We start from the raw sequence: 23,670 nt of genomic DNA, 5'->3' as shown, positions 1-23,670 counted from the left end.
TGTCTGTTCAGACATGTGGTCCCTCAGGCGCTGAAGTGGAGGGGCCCTGCCCCACTATGCAGGAGGCTGTGGCATGATGATCATGTGCAGAGGCTCCTGAGCCAAGTGCCTGGGTTCAAACTCAAGCTCTACCCTTTTCTTACTTTGTGACCTGGTTGGTGTCTTCCTGCCCCTGTTCCTCAGTCCTCCAGCTGTAAAATGGGATGAGGATGGTGCATCCTAAAAGGGCTGCTCGGAGGACTGTATTCATTTCCTGTGGCTAGCTGCTGTAAGAAATTGCCACAAACTTGGATGCTTAAAATAGCAGAAATGTATCCTTTCCCGGTTCTGGAAGCCAAAGTCTGAAATCAGTGTCAGCAGGGCCGTGCTCCCCCTGAAGCCTGGGGGAGAACCTTCCTTGCCTCTCCCAGCTCCTGGTGGTGCCAGGGTGTGTGGCTCCTGTCTCATCACTCCAATCTCCACCTCATCTCCACAGTCTTCCGTGTGTCTCAAGTCTCCCTCTGCTTTTCTCTTATAACAGGGGTCCCCAAACTACAACCCATGGGCCGCATGCGGCCCCTGAGGCCATTTATCTGGCCCCCGCTGCACTTCCGGAAGGGGCACCTCTTTCATTGGTGGTCAGTGAGAGGAGCACATTGACCATCTCATTAGCCAAAAGCAGGCCCATAGTTCCCATTGAAATACTGGTCAGTTTGTTGATTTAAATTTATTTGTTCTTTATTTTAAATATTGTATTTGTTCCCATTTTGTTTTTTACTTTAAAATAAGATATGTGCAGTGTGCATAGGAATTTGTTCATAGTTTTTTTTATAGCCCAGCCCTCCAACGGTCTCAGGGACAGTGAACTGGCCCCCTGTGTAAAAAGTTTGGGGACCCTGTCTTATAAGGACACTGTCACTAGATTTAGGTCCCACCCATATAAACCAGAATGATCTCAAGATCCTTAACTTAACCACATCTGCAAAAACCCTTTTTTCAAATAAGGTCACATCCACAGGTTCTACAAGGATGTCTCTTTTGGTGGTGGTAGTGGGGGCGGGCCACATTCAACCCACTATAGGTTAAGTGAGGTCAAAATAGGGGCTCAGCAAAGCCCCAGTGCAGTTAAGATTTTTTTTTTTTGTATTTTTTTTTGAAGCTGGAAATGGGGAGAGACAGTCAGACAGACTCCCGCATGCGCCTGACCGGGATCCACCCGGCACGCCCACCAGGGGCGATGCTCTGCCCACCAGGGGGCGATGCTCTGCCCCTCTGGGGGTGTCGCTCTGTTGCAACCAGAGCCACTCTAGCGCCCGCCCGGGGCAGAGGCCAAGGAGCCATCCCCAGCACCCGGGCCATCTTTGCTCCAATGGAGCCTCGGCTGCGGGAGGGGAAGAGAAAGACAGAGAGGAAGGAGAGGGGGAGGGGTGGAGAAGCAGATGGGCGCTTCTCCTATGTGCCCTGGCCGGGAATCGAACCCCGGACCTCTGCACGCCAGGCCAACGCTCTACCACTGAGCCAATCGGCCAGGGCCGCAGTTAAGATCTTGATCACTATTAACTATGACCTTGATTTTGCTTGGCTCACACAATATTTTTAAATGTTCTGAGTGAGTTACGTAGCTTCAAGATTCAAAAACATTTAGCATTGTGGGCCCAAAGTCCTACAAGGTCACAGTAGCCTAAGAAGTGACTGCCCTTCAAAAAGGCATTGTGCGGTCACTTCCCCACCTGGCCCTGGGGGCATCAGAGTTTGAGCCTCTGGACCTCTCGGACCAATCTCTCTTGCTCGCTGTTCAGTCACACCACCTACGCAAGCAAGACTTCGGGCCTGGTTTTCCTAGGCCCTGTCACCCGGGATGGGCTCTTCCTCTCCATGTACCTCAGACTCCACATTTGTGAAATGGAGGAAGCAGGGAGATGGATTCCCTGGGCCCTTCTTAATAAGTTGTGGGGTGCTTTGGATGATGGGAATGCAGCATAATCAAATGTCAAAATAACGTAGAGATATTTTCTCTGAACATATGTACCCTGATTTATCAATGTCACCCCCCCTAAAATTAATTAAAAAAATAAGTTGTGGGGTGGCATAAGGTTTGAGGTCCACAATGACAGTCACTCACTCACTCTCAATCCTGGTTACATGTTAGAATTACCTGGATAATTTTCATTTTAAATACCTGTGACTAGACCCCAATCCACACCAAAGGGGGCTGCCCTTTGCTTATATTTAATAGAACAGACCTTCAGCATGGCCTTTGAGGCCCTTATTCCTCCCAAGGTCCATTTCTTGTTTATTCATTCTTTCCTTTTATCCTCAGCCCTCTACCTTTCTCCCCACTGGGAGCCATTCTAATATGTAAATGTGTCTTTTCTGGTCTTGCAAAATGACTGTTTTATGTCCACAATTTGTAATTTATACACCTGACCTGGTATTGTAGCTCTTCATTTTACTTTTCCATCACTGGTTTGGTTCGCACTCCCCATGGGCACACTTGGTCCCTGGCTCCTGCCGGCTACACGGGAGCCCTTCCTTGTCATGCACCCCTCAATGTATCACTCACTCCCCTGGGATAGACACCCCGGCTGCCTCCAGCTCCCGTCCCATAAATCCTGCTGCAGTGAACATTCTCAGGCATGCTCCCACATGGTCCGGAGTGAGATTTCCTTTGGTAGGTCATCTAGGAGCTGAATTACTGGAAAATATTATTGTGCAACTACAGTTGACCCTTGAACAAGGTGGGGGGTTAAGGGTGTTGACCCCTCATCCCTGCAGTTGAAAATCTGTGTTTAACTTTTGACCTCTCCAAAACTTAACTTCTCCCTTGGTATCCGTGGGGAATTGGTTCCAGGACCCCCTGCAAATATCAAAATCCACAGATGCTCAAGTTCCCTATATAAAATTACTTAGATCGCCTGACCTGTGGTAGCACAATGGGATAAAGCATCAACCTGGAACGCTGAGGTTGCCGGTTTGAAACCTGGGCTTGCCTGGTCAAGGCACATATGGGACTTGATGCTTCCTGCTCCTCTCCCCTTCTCTCTCTCTCCCCCCCCACCCCGCCTCTCTCTCCTCTCTAAAAATAAAGTCTTAATAAAAATATATTTTTTAATTACTTAAATGCATACAGTTGGCCCTCCACATCCTCAGACTCTCAACCAGGGATTGAAATAGGACAGGTATTGCCCTGGCCCATGGTGCACTGGATAGAGCGTCATCCCAGAGCACTGAGGTCGCTGGTTCGATCTGGGATCACCAGCTCAATCCCAAGTGTGCCGGTTCGAACCCTGGTCAGGGCACATAGGAGAAGCAATCAATGGGTGCACAACTAATTGGAACAAGTTGATGCTTCTCTCTCTCTCTCTCTCAAAAAAAAAAAAAAAAGTACAGGTATTTATAGAAAAAATTCTGTGTATAAGTGAACTCATGCAGTTTAAACCTGCGTTGTTCAAGGGTCGGCTTAGTGGTAGAATTTGTCTTTCTCCAATTACTGAGTTGAGCACTTGTGCACACTCTAGTTGGCCTTTGGGTTTGTTTTTTCTTTCTGTAAGTTGCCTGTTCGTACCCTTTGCTCATTTTTCTATTGGGTTGTTCTTTTTCTTGTTAAAATAAAATCTTATCGGTGTTAGACTTTACAAATATTTCGCCTATTCTGAACCTATTACATTTGTTCATGTCCTTCCTTGAACAAATTATTGATATAATCAAATTTTTTCTTCATAATTTGTTCCTTTGAAGTTTTAAGAAGTCCTTCTCTGCCTCTAGGTCATCAAATATTTTCCTCTATAGACTTAATAGTTTACCAGCAGGAGTAAAGTAACACAATTCTATAGTAATAGAATTTTTTTTAGCTAGACACAAGACTACATTTCCCAGTCTCCATTGCTCTAAGTGTGGTCATATGACTAAGCTCTGGCCAATGAGGCCATAATACAAACAGGGTCCTGTCCTTAAAGGGTAGTGCCTTCTTACTATCCTCCCCTCTGGTGGTGGTACCACATGGAAGAGGCCACAATCTGAGTGAGGAGTGAGATGAAAGGAGACCAAGACCTTGCTGACTGGGCGGGGCTGAATCCCACATTCCTGTCTCAGCGGCTCTCAAACTTGAACTGGCCTCAGAATCCCATAGCGTGCTTGTTGCAGTGCAAATTGCCAGACCCCTCCGGAGTGTGCTTGAGCCTGAGGTGAGTGGGGGCCAGGAACTTGCATTCGCGTCAAGTTCCCAGAGATGCCGCCAGTCCAGGATCCACACTTTGAGAACGTTTTGACTTACTTAAATCTGACCTTCACACATCCCTTGACTCCCTCTCCCGGGCCGTTGCTGTGGCTGAATTCTCGCTGCTTGTGGAGCACAACTCTAGACAGCATCTGGACAAAGCGAGACCCTGTGCCACATTCCGCAGAGGAGACGTGTATTGTGCCCCCACACCTGCCCTTCTGGGTGCATCCTTGTTCACCAAGACTGGAAGCCTGAAGTTACCTCATGAGAATCCCTTGCTTGCTCGGGTCTGTGAGGTCCTCCAGTAGGAGGCTTCCAGTGGGAACAGGATGGAAAGCTGAAGTCATTTCATTCAGTGCAGCAGGGAAACAAGTGCACTCTGATAGTGCCACTGACCCCTTTCGTCCCTCTAGCCCCATGACGGCAGCCCCCGCTTTTAAAGACTACTGGTTCGGTTAGAGGCCCTCTGTGGCTTCTTAGCCTCCTCAGTGTCTTGGTAATTGACTCCCTATACTAAATCCCATTTACAATTAGAGGGGTTTCTGACTGATACCATGGAAAACCCTTTAGCACGGGCATCAGCAGGGCGGGCATCAGCAGGGCGAGGCAGTGGGCCTGGAGGAGGAGCTCCCCAAAGTCATTCTTTAAAAGTGCAGTGATGTGACCAATCACAGTAGTTACCGCGGGGCTCCGCATCCACAACCCCAGCGGCCTCTCCACAGGCGCCCAGTAAGATCAGTGTCCTTGAGCTGCACGCGTGGCGGCAACATTCGGGTCTTTACCGTCCTCATCTGCTTTGGCTATCATGGGCATGCCAGCCTCCTAAATTGTTTTCTGAAACAATTTGTACAAGGTAGGAATTACCTGATCCTTCAAAGTCTTCTAGAACTCATTTGTAAAAGCTCAAAGTATTTTTTAAAGTATGTGTATGTGGGGGGTTATTTGGTCCGTTGTTTTCTATTTCTCCTTACACCAATTCTGGCATTTCCCCCCCGACACTCTGTGACTACCCAGCTAGACCATGCATGGACTTGGCAAGGCTGTCACAGAAACAGGACCCCAATTCTTGGGGATGCTCAGGAACAGTGGAGAGAGGGGCTAGGGGACATCACATGACAGTGGAGAACAGGAGATGTGGACCACGCCGGAATCCCTCTGCCCGTACTACACACTTCCACCCACAAACCAGGCTGAGGCTGCTGGTACCAGTGATGCGTGCGGGCTCTGGCGGGGGGCTGACTCCTCGTCCCTAGCCGTCCCTGCCTGATACTTCTCAGCATGCTGGGGAGGACACATACAAAGTCCAGCACTGGCCTGGAATGCTCGGCGCCCAGAATGCAGAAGGTGCCCTGTCACCTCAATGTCAGCTGGATTCCTTCTCCCCAAGTTGGGACCCAGGCTCAGTCTCCTGGAGGGAGGAGCTTAACTGACGGTTCTCTCTGGAGCTGGCAGCCCCAGGTCCATCCACCTTAGCCAAGCCCCAAAGCCCGTCTGCCCACAGGCCAATTTACTAACATCAGCTCACTAAGGATCAGTTCCTACCTACTGAACACACTCAAGATCACCTTTAAAATAAGTTCCCAGGAATCACAGATTTGGTAGATTGGTCATCTTGGCAAACTGACTTCTCCCAGGCCTGGGAGGGCGGTATCAATCCTGCCCCCATGACCAGGGGTTTTATCAGCTGCTCTCCACCTGGCACTCCCTTACCACCCACAGACACAGCCCTTGCCCTACGCTGGGCTGGAACCCTGGGGTTAGCCAGGCCACCCTCTCCTGACTCCAGAGCCCCTCCCCCCAGGTGGCCTGGGCATGGAGGGGCCTCTACACATACACACACACAAATCAAGAAAATGTTTTAATTGTAAAACTAACTTGAGGGAGGGGAAGGCAAGGCTGCACCAAGGGGACAGGAACCCGATTCTTCAAGCAGTGGTCCTGTCCCCGGTGCCACCCTGCAGGACAGGGACCATCTGTTCCAGGTAGGAGCAGGGGCTAGAGTGTTATAAAATGACAATATAAATAGACTTCTAGAAAAGAAGAGGCTGTCCAGGTGCAGTAGTCATTTTCTGCAGAGGCTGGGGGCAGGAGGGGAGCCCTGACTCGTCTCCCCGTCCAACCACAGAAAGGGGCGCAGGGCTAAGGGAAAAGGCCACTCTTCAGACATTCATGATTGACCCCCGCCATGGCTCAGGGGAGTGGGGGCTGTCTGTTAGGCAAGGTCTCAGAGACACCCACTCGCAGGCTGGAGGGCAGAGGCGCAGGACCTTCTGCTGCGTGCACACCCATTACACACACACACACACACACACACACACACACACACCCCTCTTTCGTAGTGTTCTCTCCACCCCAAGCAGCTCCCACTGCAGATTTCCAGTGATGGGAAGGCCGCCTGTCCTTCCTGGAGACAGGAAAACACCGCAACATCCTGTCCCAGATGTGTGGGGACTGGGGGTCCTGGGAGCCTTACTTGCTCCCACAAGTCTCCATGTTTTTAGACAAAATCAAAACCAGAGTTCAGTAGTAGGGTCCCACACTCTGCCCCCCAGTAAGGAAGGTGGTGTCACACGGACTGTCTCCCAGTCTGGGGGGAGCAGGGGGTGGCCCCCTGCTGGCCTCTGGCAGGGTGAGGGTGACCCAAGGGGCTCTTTGGTTCAGGGACAGGGTGCCAAGCCTCATCTGGTGCGGTTCTGGCGCATGAGGGGCACAATGCTGGCGGGCGGGCCCGCTTTGGCCAGGAACGGGTGCTTCAGCAGCTCAGCTGCCGTGGCCCGCTGCGCTGGGTCCCGCACCAGCAGGCGGTCCAGGAAGCCCTTCAAGGACGGTGACACCTGTGTGGGAGGCAGGGGAGAGAGTCAGGGGAGAGGGTCCCTGCTTGGGTCTGAGAGCCAGCTCCACTGCTCACTCGCTGTGGGGTCCTCGGTCTCCTCCTCTATCTACTGCTCACATCTACTGCACAAGTCAGGAGGAAAAAGGTACCAGATGTCTAAAGCTTGGCCCTAGGAACTCATTTCCTCCTATTTTCTTTTTCTTTCTTTCTTTTTTTTTATAAAGTTTTATTTTGCAAGTGTGTGTGATTCTTTTTTTAAAATTTTATTTATTCATTTTAGAGAGGAGAGGCAGAGAGGAGAGAGAGAGAGAAGGGGGGAGGAGCTGGAAGCATCAACTCCCATATGTGCCTTGACCAGGCAAGCCCAGGGTTTCAAACTGGCGACCTCAGCATTTCCAGGTCGACGCTTTATCCACTGCGCCACCACAGGTCAGGCTTCCTCCCTATTTTCAAAGTTTGGTGAGGATCTGGCAGACGCTGGTGCTGGAGGTGCCCCCTTCTCACCAGATAATGCCTTTTCTGAACCTGGCTGTTATATGCCTTCAGCCAGGCAGCCTAGGCCCCTCTGTGGGATGAGGAGGGCACACAGACATTTCCACAAACACTGGAAGCCTGGGAGGGGATGGCATTCAGTGGCAGGACATATCCACACCCAGTCCCATCCACACCCCGTGCTCTGGCTGGGGCAAGTGTGGGTGGTGCCCAGCCACCCTGAGGGCTTGGGTCGTCTTGCCCACCCACTGCCTGCCAGCAGGGCCCACCTTGTGCAGGTTCTTCAGTCGGGGTGGCAGGTTGTCCCGAATCATCTTCATGGCTTTGAGGGGTGGCTCGTTGAAGTAGGGGGGCTCTCCGTCCACCATCTCGATCACCATCACTCCCAGTGACCAGATGTCCACCTGCAGTAAGGGACAGCAGGACGGCACTGTGCTGGGCAGGCAGGGCCCGAGGGAAGCCTGGGAGGGACGGCTCGCAGCTCCGCTTCTGCCTCTGCAACCCAAGGCCCTGGACCCAGAACACCCACTCCGACGCCAAGCCTGCCAACTCCACCACCCCGCACCCAGGGAGCCCGCTGAGGGGCTCTGCCCACCCAGCCTTTGTCCCCTTTCTTTCTGCTGAGCACCCCAGTTTCCTCTGGAAACCCACCCAGCCTTTGTCCCCTCTTTCTGCTGAGCACCCAGTTTCCTCTGCACCCTCACCTCACTCTCAGCCAGGGGCAGGCAGGGGTTGTGGGGGCATGACCAGGTTGACTGGGACATAGTAACTGGGTTAGGAAAAGGCAGTCAGAACCAATCAGAACCAACCTGAGATGGTAACCCAAATATGCTATGGTGCCCAAAGGCAGGGAGATGTGTCCCAGTTGCGGGGTCATCTCTGCTGCCATAAGGGCAGCACCTGCCTGAGTAAACCCTACAGAGATTCAGGGCCCGAACAGAGACCACGTGGACGACTAGTCCTGAAGCCCACTACCCTCTAACGTCACCGTTTTGGGGACCCACAGCTTCCAGGTTTTGCTAAATCCATTTGAGCTGAGTTTGTCACTCACAGGCTGCCATGACTTAGATGTCCCCTCAGAGCCTCACACCAGTCTCCCTTCCCAGTGTGACTCCACTCCAGCCTGAGGGCCCCCATGACACGCTCCCCAGGTGCGCTGCACGGCCAGGCATGGGTCAGGTGTGGCTGACTGGAGAAGCCCCAGGGCCAGGCAGGCGATGGCGCTGAGTGAAGCAGGTCAGTGCGGGCAGCAGGAGGGGTGGGGCTATGGCCCAGACGAAGGTGCTGCCCTTCACACAACAGAACACCCGCCCATACTGCCAACGGTTGCCAGGTAGGAATTTGGCCACCATGTGGCCAGTTGTCTTGGTTTTCTGACAAAGAATGGGAATTTGGACTTTAATGAGAGACTTTTTAAAATGCTTGCAAAAGCATCTTCAGGCCAACCAGCCAGGAGCCGGCCACTTTGTGGCCTTTGCACCAGCTGTCAAACAGAGTCGTGACTACTTCTGCTCAGCACTTTGTTATCATTGCCAAGCACTGCGCCTGACTCAGAACAAGTACGCAGCAGGAATGAATGAATAAATGAATGAATGCATGCTTGCCTTCCTCTTCTCCCACAGATTCATCCTTAGAGACCCATTCCCCAGACTGAGACCCACTTTACCCCAACACTGGCTATTCTGATGTCACAGCACGCACTGGTGCTGACAGTGAACGACCAGCTGCCTCTGGCTCACCTCTGGCCCGTAGGGGAGGCGGGAAATGAGCTCCGGGGCCATCCAGTAGGGCGTGCCGACCAATGACTTCCTCCGTGGCACCTCTTTGCTCACCTGAGCGCAGAACCCGAAGTCTGACAGCTTCACCTGGGGTGGGGCAGGACACAGGCAGTGGGGTCAGAGGTGCTGGCAGGGGGAGGGGGAGTAGAAGCACTCACCTTTTTAGTTCCTTGGCCTCCCTCAAGCTGAGTGTATACCATGTAGCCCAGAGGTTCGAGTCGGACCATGGGTAGCTCCACCAACTCTGGCAGGGAGCCCTCAGGTGTGTCACTGCCCCAAGATCATACCATCTGCTTTCCAGACAGGGTCGCCCTAGGGTTGCTGAGGGAAGTGGCCCGAGTCCTACAGGTACCAAGGCTGGTACAGTGGGCCTCTGCTTCCCTGAAGTGTGAGGACACTTGGACTGCCTTTGTGACAACCAGGTCCATGGAACTAAGAATTTACATCTTTTTTGGAACTGTAGGCACTTTTCAGAGTCTCGAGGACACGTATGAACAGTCTCAACACCAGAAAGCATGCCCACAGAGAGTGTATAAGTTCAGGTGGCTCACAGATTTCCCTAAAACACATCTATAGATCTTTGAAGGTACACAGTAGATCGAGACTCCCGGTGAAAAGGAGCTCCACGCTGCCACCTCTGTTGTCTGGATTAACTTTCCTGGGGCAGGGCAGGTGAATCACCAAGAATTTGCTTAAAGCCAAGGGGCCCTTCCACTGAAAGTCCACTCTTGAAATATAAATGCAGGTTCTGGGCACCCTTGAGGCTCAGCCATATACTTCACATTCAGAACTTCAGTCCAGAAGGTGGGAGGCAGGGCCGCGGTCCACGCCACCCGGGTGTCTGGTCCCGGTGGCAGGAGAGATGCCTATGGCAGAACTGCAGTAGCCACCCAAACGCATTCTTCCCTCTTTGAGCCGAGGGCAAGATTACAGTGGCCAGCACCCCGTACTGATGGCAGAGCCCCTGCCAGCCTGGGCCTCAATGACTTCCTGAACAGAGCCCCTCACAGACCTGACTCTGAACTGTTGCACGAGGAACAAACAAGTTGAATGCTCCTCAGGCTTCCGAATTGGGGGCCAAAGTACGCCATCACTGCAGAGGGGGAGCTGGGGAGGAGTAACAAAAGCCCAAGCCACCCAAATCCTCACCCTGCCGTCGTGGGTTAGCAGAATGGAGTCACTCTTGATGTCCCGGTGGATGACGCCCTGGGCATGGAGCACAGACAAGGCCTGCAGCACAGCTAGGCACACAGAGGCTATCTGCTCCTCATTCATCCTGTGTGGGGAGGGGTAAGCAATGGGGCAAGTAGGGCACCAGCCCAGGGTCTGAGAGGGATCCAGCCCCACCCTGGGGTGTGAGGGGGACCCAGCCCCACCCTGGGGGCTTGAGGAGCACATGGCCCTGCTGGCTCTGCCACCCCAGAGGTCTGAAGGGACCCAGCTCCACCTTGGGGAGCCTGGGGAGACAGCAGGCTGGGTGCCAGCCAGGATCCAGCTGCCTGGCAGTACCTGGTGTGAGTGACGATGTCGGTGAGGGCGCCTCCCTCCAAGAACTCCATCACCACCCAGAGCTCATCCCCCACCAGGTAGCTGTTGTACATCTCCACCACGTTCTCGTGCTGATAGTCCCGCATAATCACCACCTGGCGCAGAAGGCTGGGTCAGCATGGTAGGCGGAGGACCACCAGCTCCTGCCTTCGGACCCAGCCATCAGCTGCCCTCCTGCCTCACTTGGGCCTGGGTGTGGGCCCTGCCACATTGCAGGTGCAGTCCCACCTCTCACTCTTGCTCATTGAGATTACCCTGGACTGCCCTCCCCAATGCCAAAGTCAACAGACCACAGAGGCAGCTTGGGCCTGAAGCTTCCGTTCTGAGGGTGCTCTCTACCGCATGCACTCACATTTCTGATCCCAACTGGTAACTGGTCCTGAGCTGGTCTCTGAGTGGCCCTGAAGACCAGGCTGGTGTTGAGAGAGGAAGGTGGGAAGAGAGCATCTAAGCACAGGGTTGAGACCAGGACAAGTAGGTATTAACCCAAGAATAAAAGGTGGTGGGGTGGGGGTGGGAGGAATTCACAGCAAGAAGGCCTGGCCAGGCAAAGCCTGGAGGGAGCATAGAGCTCACAGGCCGCATGCATCAGAAGCTCAAGGCGCAGCTAAAGCACTATAATATGGGGGCTGAGGGATGGGTAATGGGGCACAGTTGAGTGCTGAGGGACCCCATATCAGAGCCCAGAGGCGGCTCCCACACAGACCCTCTCTGGAAGGAGCCAGGTGTCTGCCTTTGCAACAAGCTTCCTGGCAGAGAGGCCACCAAGAGCCAAAGGCCAAGGCTGGACAGAGCCAAGGACCTGGATGGGGGGTGGGATTGCAATACTAAGCAAAGGGGCCAGGCCTTTATCCTGCGGGCACTGGGGCCCTTCAGGAGTCAGTAGGGGGAGGAGGGTAGCATGGTTGGCCTACCATCATAGAGCCCTCTGGCTGCTGTGTAGGGGGTGCCCAGCGGGCACCCAAGAGGAAGGTTAGAGCAGGGCCCACTGGGAGAAAATGGGGCTGCACGGAGGTGGCAGGGGACATGCACCAGTGAGGTCCAGGGCAGGGGACAGGGTTGGCAGGGCCTCTCTAGACAGGGAACCAGAGGACAGGCAGGAGTCTGGGAAGACACTCTGGGGCCAATTTGGGAGTCAATGGGTGTGCAGGGCCTGGAAGATGCTTAGAGGACAGACTTCAGTGGGCCCAAGGGTCCTAGAGCTGGGGTTCAGGGAGGGGCCAGGAAAGGGACAGACATGTGGCTGTGGGTACTGTGGGAACAGAGGAGTAGATGTGAGGAGGGAGAAGAGAGCCCAGCTCTGCGAAGTTAGCCTTGAAGCGCCTTGTCCCCACCTCCTTAGGGCCTCAACACTATTGTGTGTGTGGTGGAGCACCGGGGAGATGGGAAGGGCAAGGCAGGGAGGCGGAGGCCCACCTCGTTGAAGAGCAGCTCACGCCTCTGCTGCTTGCGCAGGTCCATCTTCTTGACGGCCACCAGACGGCCCGAGCTGCGCACGGTGGCGATGCACACAACCCCTGTGGAGCCCTCACCGATCTTGATGAAGTTGTCCAGGTAGGAGCGTGGGTCACCAGGGTCCACCACCAACTGCAGAGCAGCCCGAAACTGCTCATGGGACACACGCTGGGGTTCCCGCTGTGGAGAGCGGGGTCCGGGGGGCCCAGGGGCAAGGGGGCCAGTCGGGGCAGCGAGGGTTTGGGCTGCAGGGCCCAGCTGGGGCTCAGAGGCATGGGGGCCCAGCACTCCAGGGCTGGGGGGGCCACGAGCTCGGGCGGGAGGTCGGGAGGAAGAGGACTGGGGGACAGCCAGGCCCCCCACTGATGGCCCATTGGGGGCCATATTGTGAGGCTCCCCCTGAAACAGAAAAGAGAGGAGGCTGTCAGTGGAGGGGCCCAACCAGCTCTGCCCTCCCGAGCAGGACAGGGACCTGGCTGCGGCACAGACACATGGTGGTCAGGATGAAGATGGACACTGGGCTGGGCACAGGTTGGAGTTGGTGGGTAGGGACAGGGAAAGCTCTGGGCAAGGGGACAGTAGGGAGTCCTGGGCAGGGAGATCAGTTACCTGGGCGCCCCGGGATGGGTGATCTGTATCGGCCCGCGGGTACGTGTTAAAGGGCCGGCCAGCTGCCACTTTCGCCCCACTGGCCACACCAGCAGGCTGGGGAGTGCTGACATCAGGCCCAGAGAGGGGACGCTTGTCTCGGGAGGATTCCTGGGGCCCCCCTGAGCCTTCCCTAGAAAACTTAGGCTTCTTCTCTGGCCCCACCCGCCGCCGGTCACCACTGCTGCCAAGCCCCTCGCTGCGACCAGCAACCCGGCCGTGGCCGCCCGCCTTCTCTGGGCTCCCTCTGGTCATGGCAGCCTGCTCCATGGGCATCCCATTTTCATGGCGGGCACGGGTGGGTGGCGGCGGTGGGCTGTCTCTCCTCAGGGAATTGGAGCGTGTCACCGACATGTTCTCAAACTCGTCCAGTAGCAGCGTGAGGGCCCCATCCTTGACACCTTTGCTGCCCCGCACGATGGTCTGGGGTCCGGGGTAATGGCGGGGTAGGGGCCGGGCAAGGAGGAGGGGGACAAAGGACATGTAACCAACACACAAGGAGAGAACACAACACACAGAGAGACAAGACAGAGACAAATGAGGAAATGCCATGGGGTGACGATGGCTGGGCAGGTGGGGGCAGCCCCGGGGAGGCCTGCAGCCCCTCCCCCAGCACAGAGCAGTCAGTCACAGGAGCAGCTGAAGGAGTGAGCTCTCCTCAGTCAGGCTGTCACCTCCTCACTCCCACCAGAAGGCCACTCCCTCCCCCACCAGAAGCACCCTCCTGTCTTTCTCTGGCTTCCCTGGCTAGGGGAAGGTTCTTGCCCTGTGGGGTGAAGGAGAAGGAGGGTAGAGACCACGCCACCCATAATCAGCCCCGGAGAGCTGCAAATTACAGGACGCTAGGGCCAGGACACAGCTTGGCTCTCCCTGCCCTGCAGCCTGCCGGTGTTGTTAACCCCAAAACCCACGTACTCTGTTCCCCTGGAGGCCCAGGGTGGGGTACAGGGAGAGTCAGAAAGGACTAGGCACAATAAAGTGTGTCCCAAATCCATTCAGTGCTCAGCCTCTACGCCCACACTCTGATCCAGGTCATGGCCACTGCTTGGAATCATGGCCTCCAGGGTTTCCTGCCTCTCACTTAGCTCTAGCACATGGGTTTCAGTGCTCTTCAAACACACAGGCAGCTTCTACCTCAGGGCCTTTGCAATGGCTGTTCATACTGCCTGGAATATCTTCCCCCCAAATATGCCATCATTCCCTCCCTCCCTTCCTTCAGGTCTTTGCTGGAAACTCAGCTTCTCAGATGGAGGCTTTTACTGACCAGCCGTCCTAAGTGCCAGCCAACAATCCCTATCTCCCCAACCCCTGGGTTTTTTTTGGTTAGAGCACTTAAAACCAGTGGACATAAAAAAGCACACACAGATCCTCTGGTGCAATGTGTGTGAAGGCAGTGACTGGGTCGTTTCTGCTCTGGTTAAATCAGTGCTCAATAAATGTGCTGAACCAGTGAGTGAGTGAGGGGAGCTGGGTGGAGGCTGTGGGAAGTAAAGAATATGGTCTCACCCCTGTGCTGTCAATCACTGACACACTGGACATGGCTGAGGGCTGCTAGACACCCTGAAGTCAGAACTATCTTTGGTGTGCAGAAAACACCGATCCCACAATGCCCACCTACTGGCTACAGTGCCCCTATACAGCCTGCCCCTGCCTCTCCTGAGCCTGGGCTCCCAGCTGGGAAGTCCGGCTTTGCCCAGGGACCCAGTGAAGCAAGGCAGAAGTGTCTGGGGGTTGCGGAAGGGCCTAGGAGGACTGGGCAGCAAACAAGCAAACACAAGTGCCACAGGGCCCCCAAGACAGCACTTAGCTGTGTGGCACCTTTGTGTGAATTATGACAAGGTGCCCCTTACTCCTGCTGGACACAGCCCCAAGCAGGACCCATGGCTGGCAGGCCAAGCAGGGGCTAGGTTTTAGGAGGTGCCTTAGTAGGGGCATAACCAGCACTCGAGCAGCGACAGGGCTGGGTAGGGGACGAAACGGAGGTTGCCTGGGTGGGGCCTGTGGCTCAGAGCAGGGCACAGCTGCCACTCAGCTCCAGCCCATCAGTCAGAAGGAGCCAGAAATAGAGGTCTGAACATAAAAGCTCTCACTTCTTTACGCAGTGCAAACAATTCAAAATATTCAGAAGCACCCTGCATGAGACACAGGAAACACCTAAGAGGGCCATCAGATTGAGGCCCTGGTGGGAGAGTGTCTCCACTTGTGTCTGTGCCCACCTTGCTGACCGCAGGGCCTCCTCCCACAGGCTGGGCCGGGCACTGGAGAGGATGAGTCAGCCACAGCCTGGCCCTGGGTGCCGAGCCTGCTACACCCACCCCCACCCCTGAAACAACCCTGGCTTCGTTCCCCTGGCCTGAGGCCCTTCCCATTGCCACTGCCCTTCGGATAAATTCCATGCTCCCAGGCTGTTTCACAGCCAGGCCGCCTCACTGCAGGCCATGCCTGGGACCTGAACCATGGAGAGGAGAGATTAAGAGCATGAGCCTTTTAAACAGACCTCAATTCATATCCTAAGTCTGCCCTATTGCTTAAGATGGCAGGAAAAATAAAAACAAACAAAAAAATCCAAAACCAAAACCGCTCAATGCTCTTCCTCCACTAAAAGCCCCACCACCTGCCTCAGGACTCCTCCCCCTCAGCCCTCAGGGCTCAGCTCAGGTGTCCCCTCCTCCAAGAAATGGACCTGGACCCCGGGCCTGGGTCAGGGGCCTTCTCTGGGCTTCCCTAGCTCAGCCCTGACTACGTGGGGTGGTCCCATCCAGGAACATGTCCCGGCCCGGCACACACACACACACACACACACACACACACACACACCCCCCGCTGCCATGGAGCTTTGTGTAAGGCTCAGGACAAGTTTGTGGCACTGAGGTCAGGAACACGGTGCTCTAGGTCTGAGGCTCCAGGAGAGCACAACTTAGAAGCTGGCGTGGAGGGACTGCTGATGGGATCAAGGTTAAGTGTGGAGTTGTCAGGGTTGGGGTCAGTGGGTGGAAGAGTGGGTAAAAGGCCAGCATCAGGGGTGAGGATGAGGGTGGAGGGTTGGGGTGTGTGTTTGGAGGTCACAAGGGATTGGGTCAGCGAAGAGATCAAGTGAGGGGTTAAGGGTTGGGGTCCCTCTGTGGGAGTTGGTGTGAATCAGCAGAGAGGTGGTGGGTGCCGGCATACCTTGGGGGCCTCGTGCTGGATGGAGGTGATGCAGGCAGGGTCGATGAGGGGCTTGGGCCGGCGAGCCGACTCCTCGATCAAGCTCTGCCACTGGCGGGGCAGCCCCGTGAACTTCTGCTCGTGCTGGTCGAAGCCCGTGTGCACGCGGTGCTCAAAGTTGGATGGCGCTGAGATCTCTACCCGCTTCTTCTTCTTCCCAAACATGGTGTCAAGGCTCTCAGCACCAGGAGGGCACAGACTTGGGCTCCTGCGGCAGGCCTGCAGGTGGGGGCTGCTCACCAAACCCGCATTTCCCCTGCTTCTCTCCATCCCTGTCCCCTCCCCGGTCTCCCACTGCCCCTACCACCTCCAGTCTGTCCCTCATATATAGCCAAGGGGCCCCGTCAGCACCTGAGCCAAGGCACACCTCTCCCCTGCTGAGTGCCCACCTGTGGTTCCATCTCGCTCGGGGAAAAGCCAGGTCCTCCCTGTGGTCCACCCCACTGGACCTGCCCCCATCACCTCTCTGCTTGTATTTTCCCCTTGCTCACACTGGCTTTCAAACCTCAGGGTTTACATTGGTTGCTCCCTTCATGGAATACTCTTCCTTAGTATCCATACCTGGCTCCTCCCTCCCCTCCTTTGTGAATCTTCTCCTGACTACTCTGAGTAAAAAAGCCCCCTGCTCCACTATCCTTCTCCTACATCACTTCATAGCACATTTAACTTCTAGAAATTCTGCTGTTCCTGTTTGTTTGCTAGTTTAGTGTCTACAGCCCCCACACTAGAGTATTAGTGCCAAAGGCCAGGTCTCACGTGCCCAGTTTCCCCAGGTACCACTCCTGTGTCCAGCATGGTGGGCTCAGTGACTAGTAACTAATGGCCTGGCCACAACCATCGTGCTTTCCCAGCCTGGACTCTGGGACAGGAACACCACGCCCCTTTGGTTACTTTTTCAACAAATGGTTACTGAGCCTCCGTTCTAAGCATGATGCCCAGGCCGCCTCACCATGACACTCCCATATATAGGGAGTGTCAGAGGCTCAGAGGAGGGAAGTTCCTCACCAAGATTACATAGTGGAGAAAGACCCATGACATAACAGATACTAACAAACAAAACAAGTTTCCATTTTTAGGGTCTGGGGTCTCCATTCAGGTAACTCAGAATAGCACCAGGCACAGTGTAAATGCTTAATGAAAGCTGGTTTAAAAAACAAATGGTCTGAAGGGAAGACACACTGATGGCTGTGTCCCACAGGAAACCAGAGAAACAATGAAAAGGGCAGCGGGAGGACCAGAGAGCAATCTCTCTCTGCCACTTACTCTGTGTGATTTTGGACAATTGACTTAACTTCTCTGTGCTTTGGATAAACCATCATAGGGCACGGGGCTGGGCACAGGGGAAGGGCCCTGTCCTCATTTGCTATTCCAATGGTTAGGATTACTCCTAGAAGTGTCCGAAGGAGGAGGGGGCTCAGGTCTAGCTCCCCTGTCCCACACATGGGCCCTGGAGTCCACAGACCTGGTTTGACACTGGCTGTGCTAGAAGTGCCCTTGGGCATGTGACATCTCCTCCTGGGGCTTCGGGTTACTCATCTGTAAAATGGGAAGAAAATGTCACTTACCTACTCATTCATTATTCACTCACTCACTCATTCAGTAATAACTCATTCCTCTGTGCCCAGCCTGTGCTGGTTGGTGTCAGGGACACAGTGATGACTGAGATAGCTGCTGACACCCCAGAGTGGCTGGGACTGGGGTCAGGGAGCACCAGACCATCCTGAAGGGATGGCAGAGTGGAAATAAGGGGAGGCTTCCCAGAAGAGGTGCCATGTGAGCTTAGACCCAAAGGACTAGGGGAAACACCCGGAGTATTTTGTCTGGTTTCTGGCTAGCTGCCCAGCGCCTGGCACAGTGCCCAGCACAGGGTCAACCTTAAGCTCAGTGAGCCTGTGGTCTATGAGGATGCTTAAAAGCACGTCTGGATGCAGCCCCTCCAGACCCTGCTCTCCTTCCAGGGAGTGCTGCTCCTTTCCTGTGGGAACAACCCTGTGAGGGGAGGCCAGACAGGCTGCCACCCCTGGCTCAGAGGGAGGATCGTCAATGGGCAGCCACCAGGAGAACTGGTTTGGCAGCGGGAGGGAGGTGGGTGGGGACTCACTAGCCAACTTGTCTCAACTGGTACGGGCCCCTCGGCCAGCAGGGGGCCAGAACCAGGTCGGGGCAGGGCTCCCTCGGCAGGCCCAGGCCCAGTTTTCTGCAGGCTCCAGAGACCCCAGCTGCCTGGATGTGGTCAGAAGGGGGCCCCTTTGCCTCTGCCTCTTCTCTAACCCCAACCAAGCCAGAAGTCCCCTCACAGGGTCTCCCCCATCCCGGTGCCCTGAGCACTGCTCACCCCTCCCTCCCAGACGCCCACTGGTACCCACGACCCACCCGCCTCCTCTCTCCCTGCTCTCAGCTTCTCTGCTCTCAGCTCTTTCTAGCTGGTTTCCTGCTTTGTTCCTATACCTGACCCTCTCTCAACTTCCCTGCTGTCACCCCAGGTCTCTGCCCTACGTCCTATCACCTCCTCACTGTCTTCCCAGATGCACCCCATTTTGGCCCCCGACCCAGCCTCACTACTCCCCTCACGTGGCCCCTCTCTCTTGGCCCTGCCCATCCTCCACCCCTAGCCGGAGACCTCTGCAGGACAGGATTAGCCACGTGACCCCTTACTACACCCAGGAGAGGGAGGAGCTCAGGATCCACATGGGGTGGGCAGGAGGCAGCCAGAAAGATGGGCAGACGACCCAGAACCCCAGCCTGCGAACCCCTAAGCTGCCTCTGCACAGTGTAGCCAGTCAAATGTGACCTCACAGGGGAAGGAGATAGAGGGGCACACCTCCGGATATTTGCCTAGGGCCACCACTTCCCTCTGGGCACAGCATGGAGGGTAGGACAAACAGAGGAACTGGCCGTGTTTATAATGACCAGGAGGGAGCCCCACCCTGGGGAAGCTCCAAGCACAGCCGGTTCCTTCACCAGGCCCCCCCTTCCCACCAAGTACCCAAGCTCCTGACCTTCTGGGGGCCTCAGAAGCAAACAGAGAAGAGCTGCTACTTAAAGGTAGGGGCCTGCACCAGAGACGGAGGTGGGGGTGGCAAAGAGCGGGTGCTGAGGTTCAGGCAAGCTTGGAACTTCAGTCAGACAGCCCAGGGCCCAAAGCCAGGCTCTGCTGCCACGCACTGTGCCACCTCATTTCCAGTGCCCATGGAGTGGGGTGAGCCAACCCACCTTGGGAGCCCTGAGCCAGCAGCTCAGCCACTCTGTGCCTCAAGTTTCCTCCTCTGTTAAAAGAGAGCTATCTATCACAGTACGGGCTCCCCAGAGTTTTTATAAGGAGTCACAGACAGCACAGGCACTTATGGCCAAGACCTTAAGTAGCTGCACAGTAGGGAAGTATGTCACCACTAGAGCAGCAGCTAACACTTATTGAGCACCTACTGGGTTCTGCCCCCCCCCTTTCTTAGTACCTAACCCAGAGTGTTACAGACAAAACAAGAACAACGAGGCACAGAGAGGACACACCACTTGCCTAGGTTACACAGCTTGGTAGCAGCATGGACATGAGACTCCAGGCCTGTCCAACCCGAGTCTGGGGTCCCACAGATCTCAGAATGAGCAGCAGCTGCCTCTTGGGAGATTGACATGTGCTGGGCCCTGCTCAGTGCTCTCTGTGGCTAATCCCATTTGTTGGTCAAATAAGTTTGTGAAATATGATTTTTATGTTTGCTTGCTTATATTTGCATTGGGCTGGGCAGCACCAGTTATATGTGGTCTGTGAAATTGCAGATTACTTTCCTGCTTAGGAAGGGCCATTGTTTTGCTAATATCTGCTGAAGGAGAGGTTTTCATGTCAGAAAGTTTTGAAAAGAGAGAGGAGGAGAAGCAGAAAAAGCCATGTGCAGGGAGAGCAGACAGAATGCAGAGTGCTGAAGAAGACAGTTTGTGCAGAGAGGGGGGGGTGCAGATGGGGGACCAGAGCTGAGGGGCTCTGTGACTTCTGAATGAAGAGGGAAGTGTTTTCCCTGTGTGTGTTGCTTGTCGTCCGGTGCGAGACTTTAATAAAGGAATGGCCCACCATTTTTTGGCTCCACTGTTTCTTTACCATCTGTCCGAATTCAGTGAGAACCTGCATGTGCATGGCCACGACGGCGGCGGCTCCTGGCCATACACCATTCCACCCTCACAAGAAGCTGTGAGACAGGTACTCTCATCATTTCCAGTATTCAGACAGGGACCCCAAAGCCCAGAGAAAGGAGCCCCTTGTCCAGGGCACCCAGGATTTGAACACAGGGAGTCCAGGCTCTTCCCTGCCTGTCCTGCCCCTGAAGGCTGCATGAGGCTATTGTCACCATCATCATTATCATTCCAGGGCTGGTCTTGGCCTCCCGACCCCCCTCCACTCCCCACCCCACCCCACCCCCACACCCAGACCTTGCCCTTCTTTCCAGCCCTGAACCCTTCTGGGGGAGGGTCCCTACTTCCTAGCTGATCTGTCCTAGGCCTCCAGGAGTATCAAGAGGCAGCACAAAGTTGAGCTCTTGTTCCCTCCACTCCCCATGGTCCCTTATCTACCTTTTCACAGGCCTTTCGCATGACAGTCTGAAGTGGAAAAGATGACTGAAAGCCCGTGTCTACAACCAGATGTGGCTCGCTGAGGCTCGGCCCCAGTATTCATGCAGCCATCACCACAAGGGGACACTGATGACCCCACACATATGCTGAAGTGGAGCTCACTGACTCCCTACATCCTCGGTAAGGTGGCTATTCCTCTTCTCTATTTGCAGATGTGGAAACAGGCTCACAAAGTGAGATCTCGCACTAAGGTCACCAAGCACAGCTAGGCCAGGAAGATAGTCCAATCCACTCCAGAGCTGTCATCCTTAAACTCTATGCTGGCCCAAGACTCCGCCCTGTGGCCCACAAGGCCCATTACTTCTCCCCTCCTGTCCTTCATCGTGCCCCCTTGCTCACTCTGCCCCAGCTACATGGACTTCCTCACTCTTCTTCAAACCCTAGAAATGCTGACACCTCAGGACCTTTGCACTGGTGGCTGCTACCTGCTGGAATTTTCTTCATTCTAATTTGCAAATGGCTCTCTCCCTCTTTCCCTCCATCCACATCTGTGCTCAAAATTCCCTGCTCCTATCCTATCACTTTCTGTGCCCCATCTCTATTGTGTTTTTCCTCGTTGCACTTAGCATACATTGCACATGTGTGTGTGTGTCTCTTCCGTGTCTACCTCACCCATTAGAATGCCAGCTCCACAAGAGCAGGACCTGTCATCTGGATTGCTCCCCACTGTACCCCAGTGCCTGCAACATGGCTGGGCCCACAGTTGGCACTGATTCATCTGACCCTGCTATGCTACTCCCCTGCTCCCATGCCTCAGCCTCTGCCCAGGCAGACTCGTGAAACTGGTAGAAAAAGCCCCAGAACCCGCCTGACCAGGCGGTGGCACAGTAGATAGAGCGTCAGACTGGAATGCGGAGGACCCAGGTTCGAGACCCCCAGGTCGCCAGCTTGAGCGCGAACTTATCTGGTTTGAGCAAAGCTCACCAGCTTGGACCCAAGGTCACCGGCTCGAGCAAGGGGTTACTCGGTCTGCTGAAGGCCCATGGTCAAGGCACATGTGATAAAGCAATCAATGAACAACTAAGGCGTCGCAACGAAAAAACTAATGATTGATGCTTCTCATCTCTCTCCGTTCCTGTCTGTCTGTCCCTATCTATCCCTCTAACTCTCTCTCTGTAAAAAAAGCCCCTGGAACCCAGAGGCAGCACGTGAACCAGGAAGGCCAGAGACAGAATGGAGGACAGCATGAAGCCGGCAGCCACGAGCAGGAGACAGACACCTATGAGGTCCAGTGTTTGAACCCAAGAATGCAGGCACATTTTGCATTCGACTCTACAATGTTTGTTTCAATTTTAAAAAATCTTTTAAATTATTTCTCAGTGGGACAGGCAGTTTCCAAACTGTTCTAGTAAAAGCTTCACATTTTCCAGTCCCCTTCCACTGGCCTGTCCTACCCTGACCTTTAATGAAGAAAAAACGGCCCCCCTCTCAACCCTCCCCACCAAGAAAGTGAGCCTAGCGGAAGAGCAGAGCTGCTGTGTGACAAAACTGTGTGTGTGTGTGTGTGTGTGTGTGTGTGTGTGTGTGTGTGTAAAACTCTTACCCCTTGCCACTCCCCCTTCCCCCACCAGGCCCTAAATAAAGCAACTCCCCTGTCAGTAGAGGGAGATGACCCAGCTAGAACCTAGGGGCTCAGGGGCAGAGCAGGGGATGTGATGGGGTCACAGCCATCCTTTCATCTTCACCAAACTGAACCCCAAAGCAGGAAGGGGACAATCAAGGGCTCACTGTCCACAGCCTGCACTCAGGCTTGTACCACTGGCTCCTGTTCACTCTTCTGCCATGATCTTTACCTTCTAGCTCTAGGAAGCCCTGCCCATGCCTCAGTTTACCTACTACCTCCCTGGGCTATGCTGCAACAATGGAGGGGAAACCTGGCTTACCTTCCTGGCTGATGGCAGGCTCCTCACTGACCACCCTTAATATCCCACGCCACTCCCACCTTCCCATGCCTCCTCCGCTCCTACTGCCCACCTGCACTGCTCCTTATCCAAATCACTCTTCAGCCTTCCCACCATGAGCCTAGTTCCTCCGAGTTCTCACATACCTGGTCCCCAGACCCTGCCTCAAGCTTTGGGACAGACGCATGCCTCCCTCCTTGGCCAACACCTACTCTACTCACAATAACACCATGATACTGACGCACCAACCCACTATCCAAACATTACTATCTACTGAGGGCTGGTATCTGCCAGGTCCGGGGAAGGGCTGACAGCAGCGGCCTGAACAGCCAGAAACACCCCTGCCCTTCCAGCGCTTACACTAACAGGAAGGAGACTGTCAATGGATGAAATAAGTCAGAAAAACAGTAAGTCAGATGATGAGTGATGAGAAAAATGAAGCGGGGACCAGAAAGGTAAGGGGAGGTCTGCATTTTCAATGCGGTGGTCTAGGAGGGTCTCGCTGAGAAGGTAACACTTGAGCAGAGACCTGAACGGGGTGTGGAGAGGGAGCCACGTGGATACCTGGTGGAAGAGCACTGGGCATCAAGAAGAGCCCGGGCAAATGTCCTGAGGTGGGAACAAGCTTGATGAGATCAAAGAGCAGGAAGGGACACCAAGTAGCTGAGGCCTGGGGAGCAAGGGGGCATGTGATGAATAAGAGGGCAGGCAGGCGGTGGAGGCAGGTTGAGTAGGGACTTGTGGGCCACGGGAAGGACTCTGGCTTCCACCTGAGTGAGATGGAGCCACAGGAAGGTTCTAAGCAGCGGAGAGATGGGGAGAGATGGGACGTGATGCAGGTGTTCACAGGTTCCCTCTGGCTGTGTGCAGAGCACAAACTCTGGGGTTAGGACAGGAGCAGGGGGGCCAGGGAGGAGGAGGATGTGATGATCTAGGGGGAGACACAGGTGGGCCATGTGGGTGTGGTGGAAAGGGGAAAAAGGGGCAGGTTCC

The 23,670-nt window shown here is 54.8% G+C and overlaps 1 protein-coding gene and 1 long non-coding RNA gene across 3 annotated transcripts in view; one reads left to right on the top strand and one right to left on the bottom strand.

Annotated features, from left to right (window-relative positions):
* Positions 1-6,057: 6,057 nt before the first annotated feature.
* Positions 6,058-23,670, bottom strand: part of PAK4 (p21 (RAC1) activated kinase 4) — a 53,217-nt gene continuing 35,604 nt past the window's right edge. For both annotated transcript variants that reach the window (XM_066242128.1, XM_066242129.1), the window contains exons 2-10: positions 17,622-17,695; positions 16,121-16,378; positions 12,914-13,375; positions 12,266-12,703; positions 10,811-10,944; positions 10,451-10,577; positions 9,263-9,388; positions 7,793-7,927; positions 6,058-7,032 (exon numbers count right to left, since the gene is read on the bottom strand). In XM_066242128.1, coding sequence (XP_066098225.1) covers positions 6,877-7,032; positions 7,793-7,927; positions 9,263-9,388; positions 10,451-10,577; positions 10,811-10,944; positions 12,266-12,703; positions 12,914-13,375; positions 16,121-16,324 — 1,782 coding nt within the window. In that variant the 5' untranslated portion in view covers positions 16,325-16,378; positions 17,622-17,695 and the 3' untranslated portion in view covers positions 6,058-6,876. The remainder of the gene's footprint in view (positions 7,033-7,792; positions 7,928-9,262; positions 9,389-10,450; positions 10,578-10,810; positions 10,945-12,265; positions 12,704-12,913; positions 13,376-16,120; positions 16,379-17,621; positions 17,696-23,670) is intronic.
* LOC136312989 (uncharacterized) lies at positions 19,076-22,134 on the top strand. Its single transcript, XR_010727085.1, has 4 exons — positions 19,076-19,204; positions 20,264-20,345; positions 20,727-20,896; positions 21,902-22,134. It is a non-coding gene; the product is annotated as an uncharacterized lncRNA (long non-coding RNA).

Source organism: Saccopteryx bilineata, chromosome 9 (assembly GCF_036850765.1).
Source record: "Saccopteryx bilineata isolate mSacBil1 chromosome 9, mSacBil1_pri_phased_curated, whole genome shotgun sequence".
NCBI lineage: Eukaryota > Metazoa > Chordata > Mammalia > Chiroptera > Emballonuridae > Saccopteryx > Saccopteryx bilineata.
The sequence above is the reverse complement of the archived record's forward strand: the minus strand, read 5'-3'. Positions and strand labels throughout refer to the sequence as shown.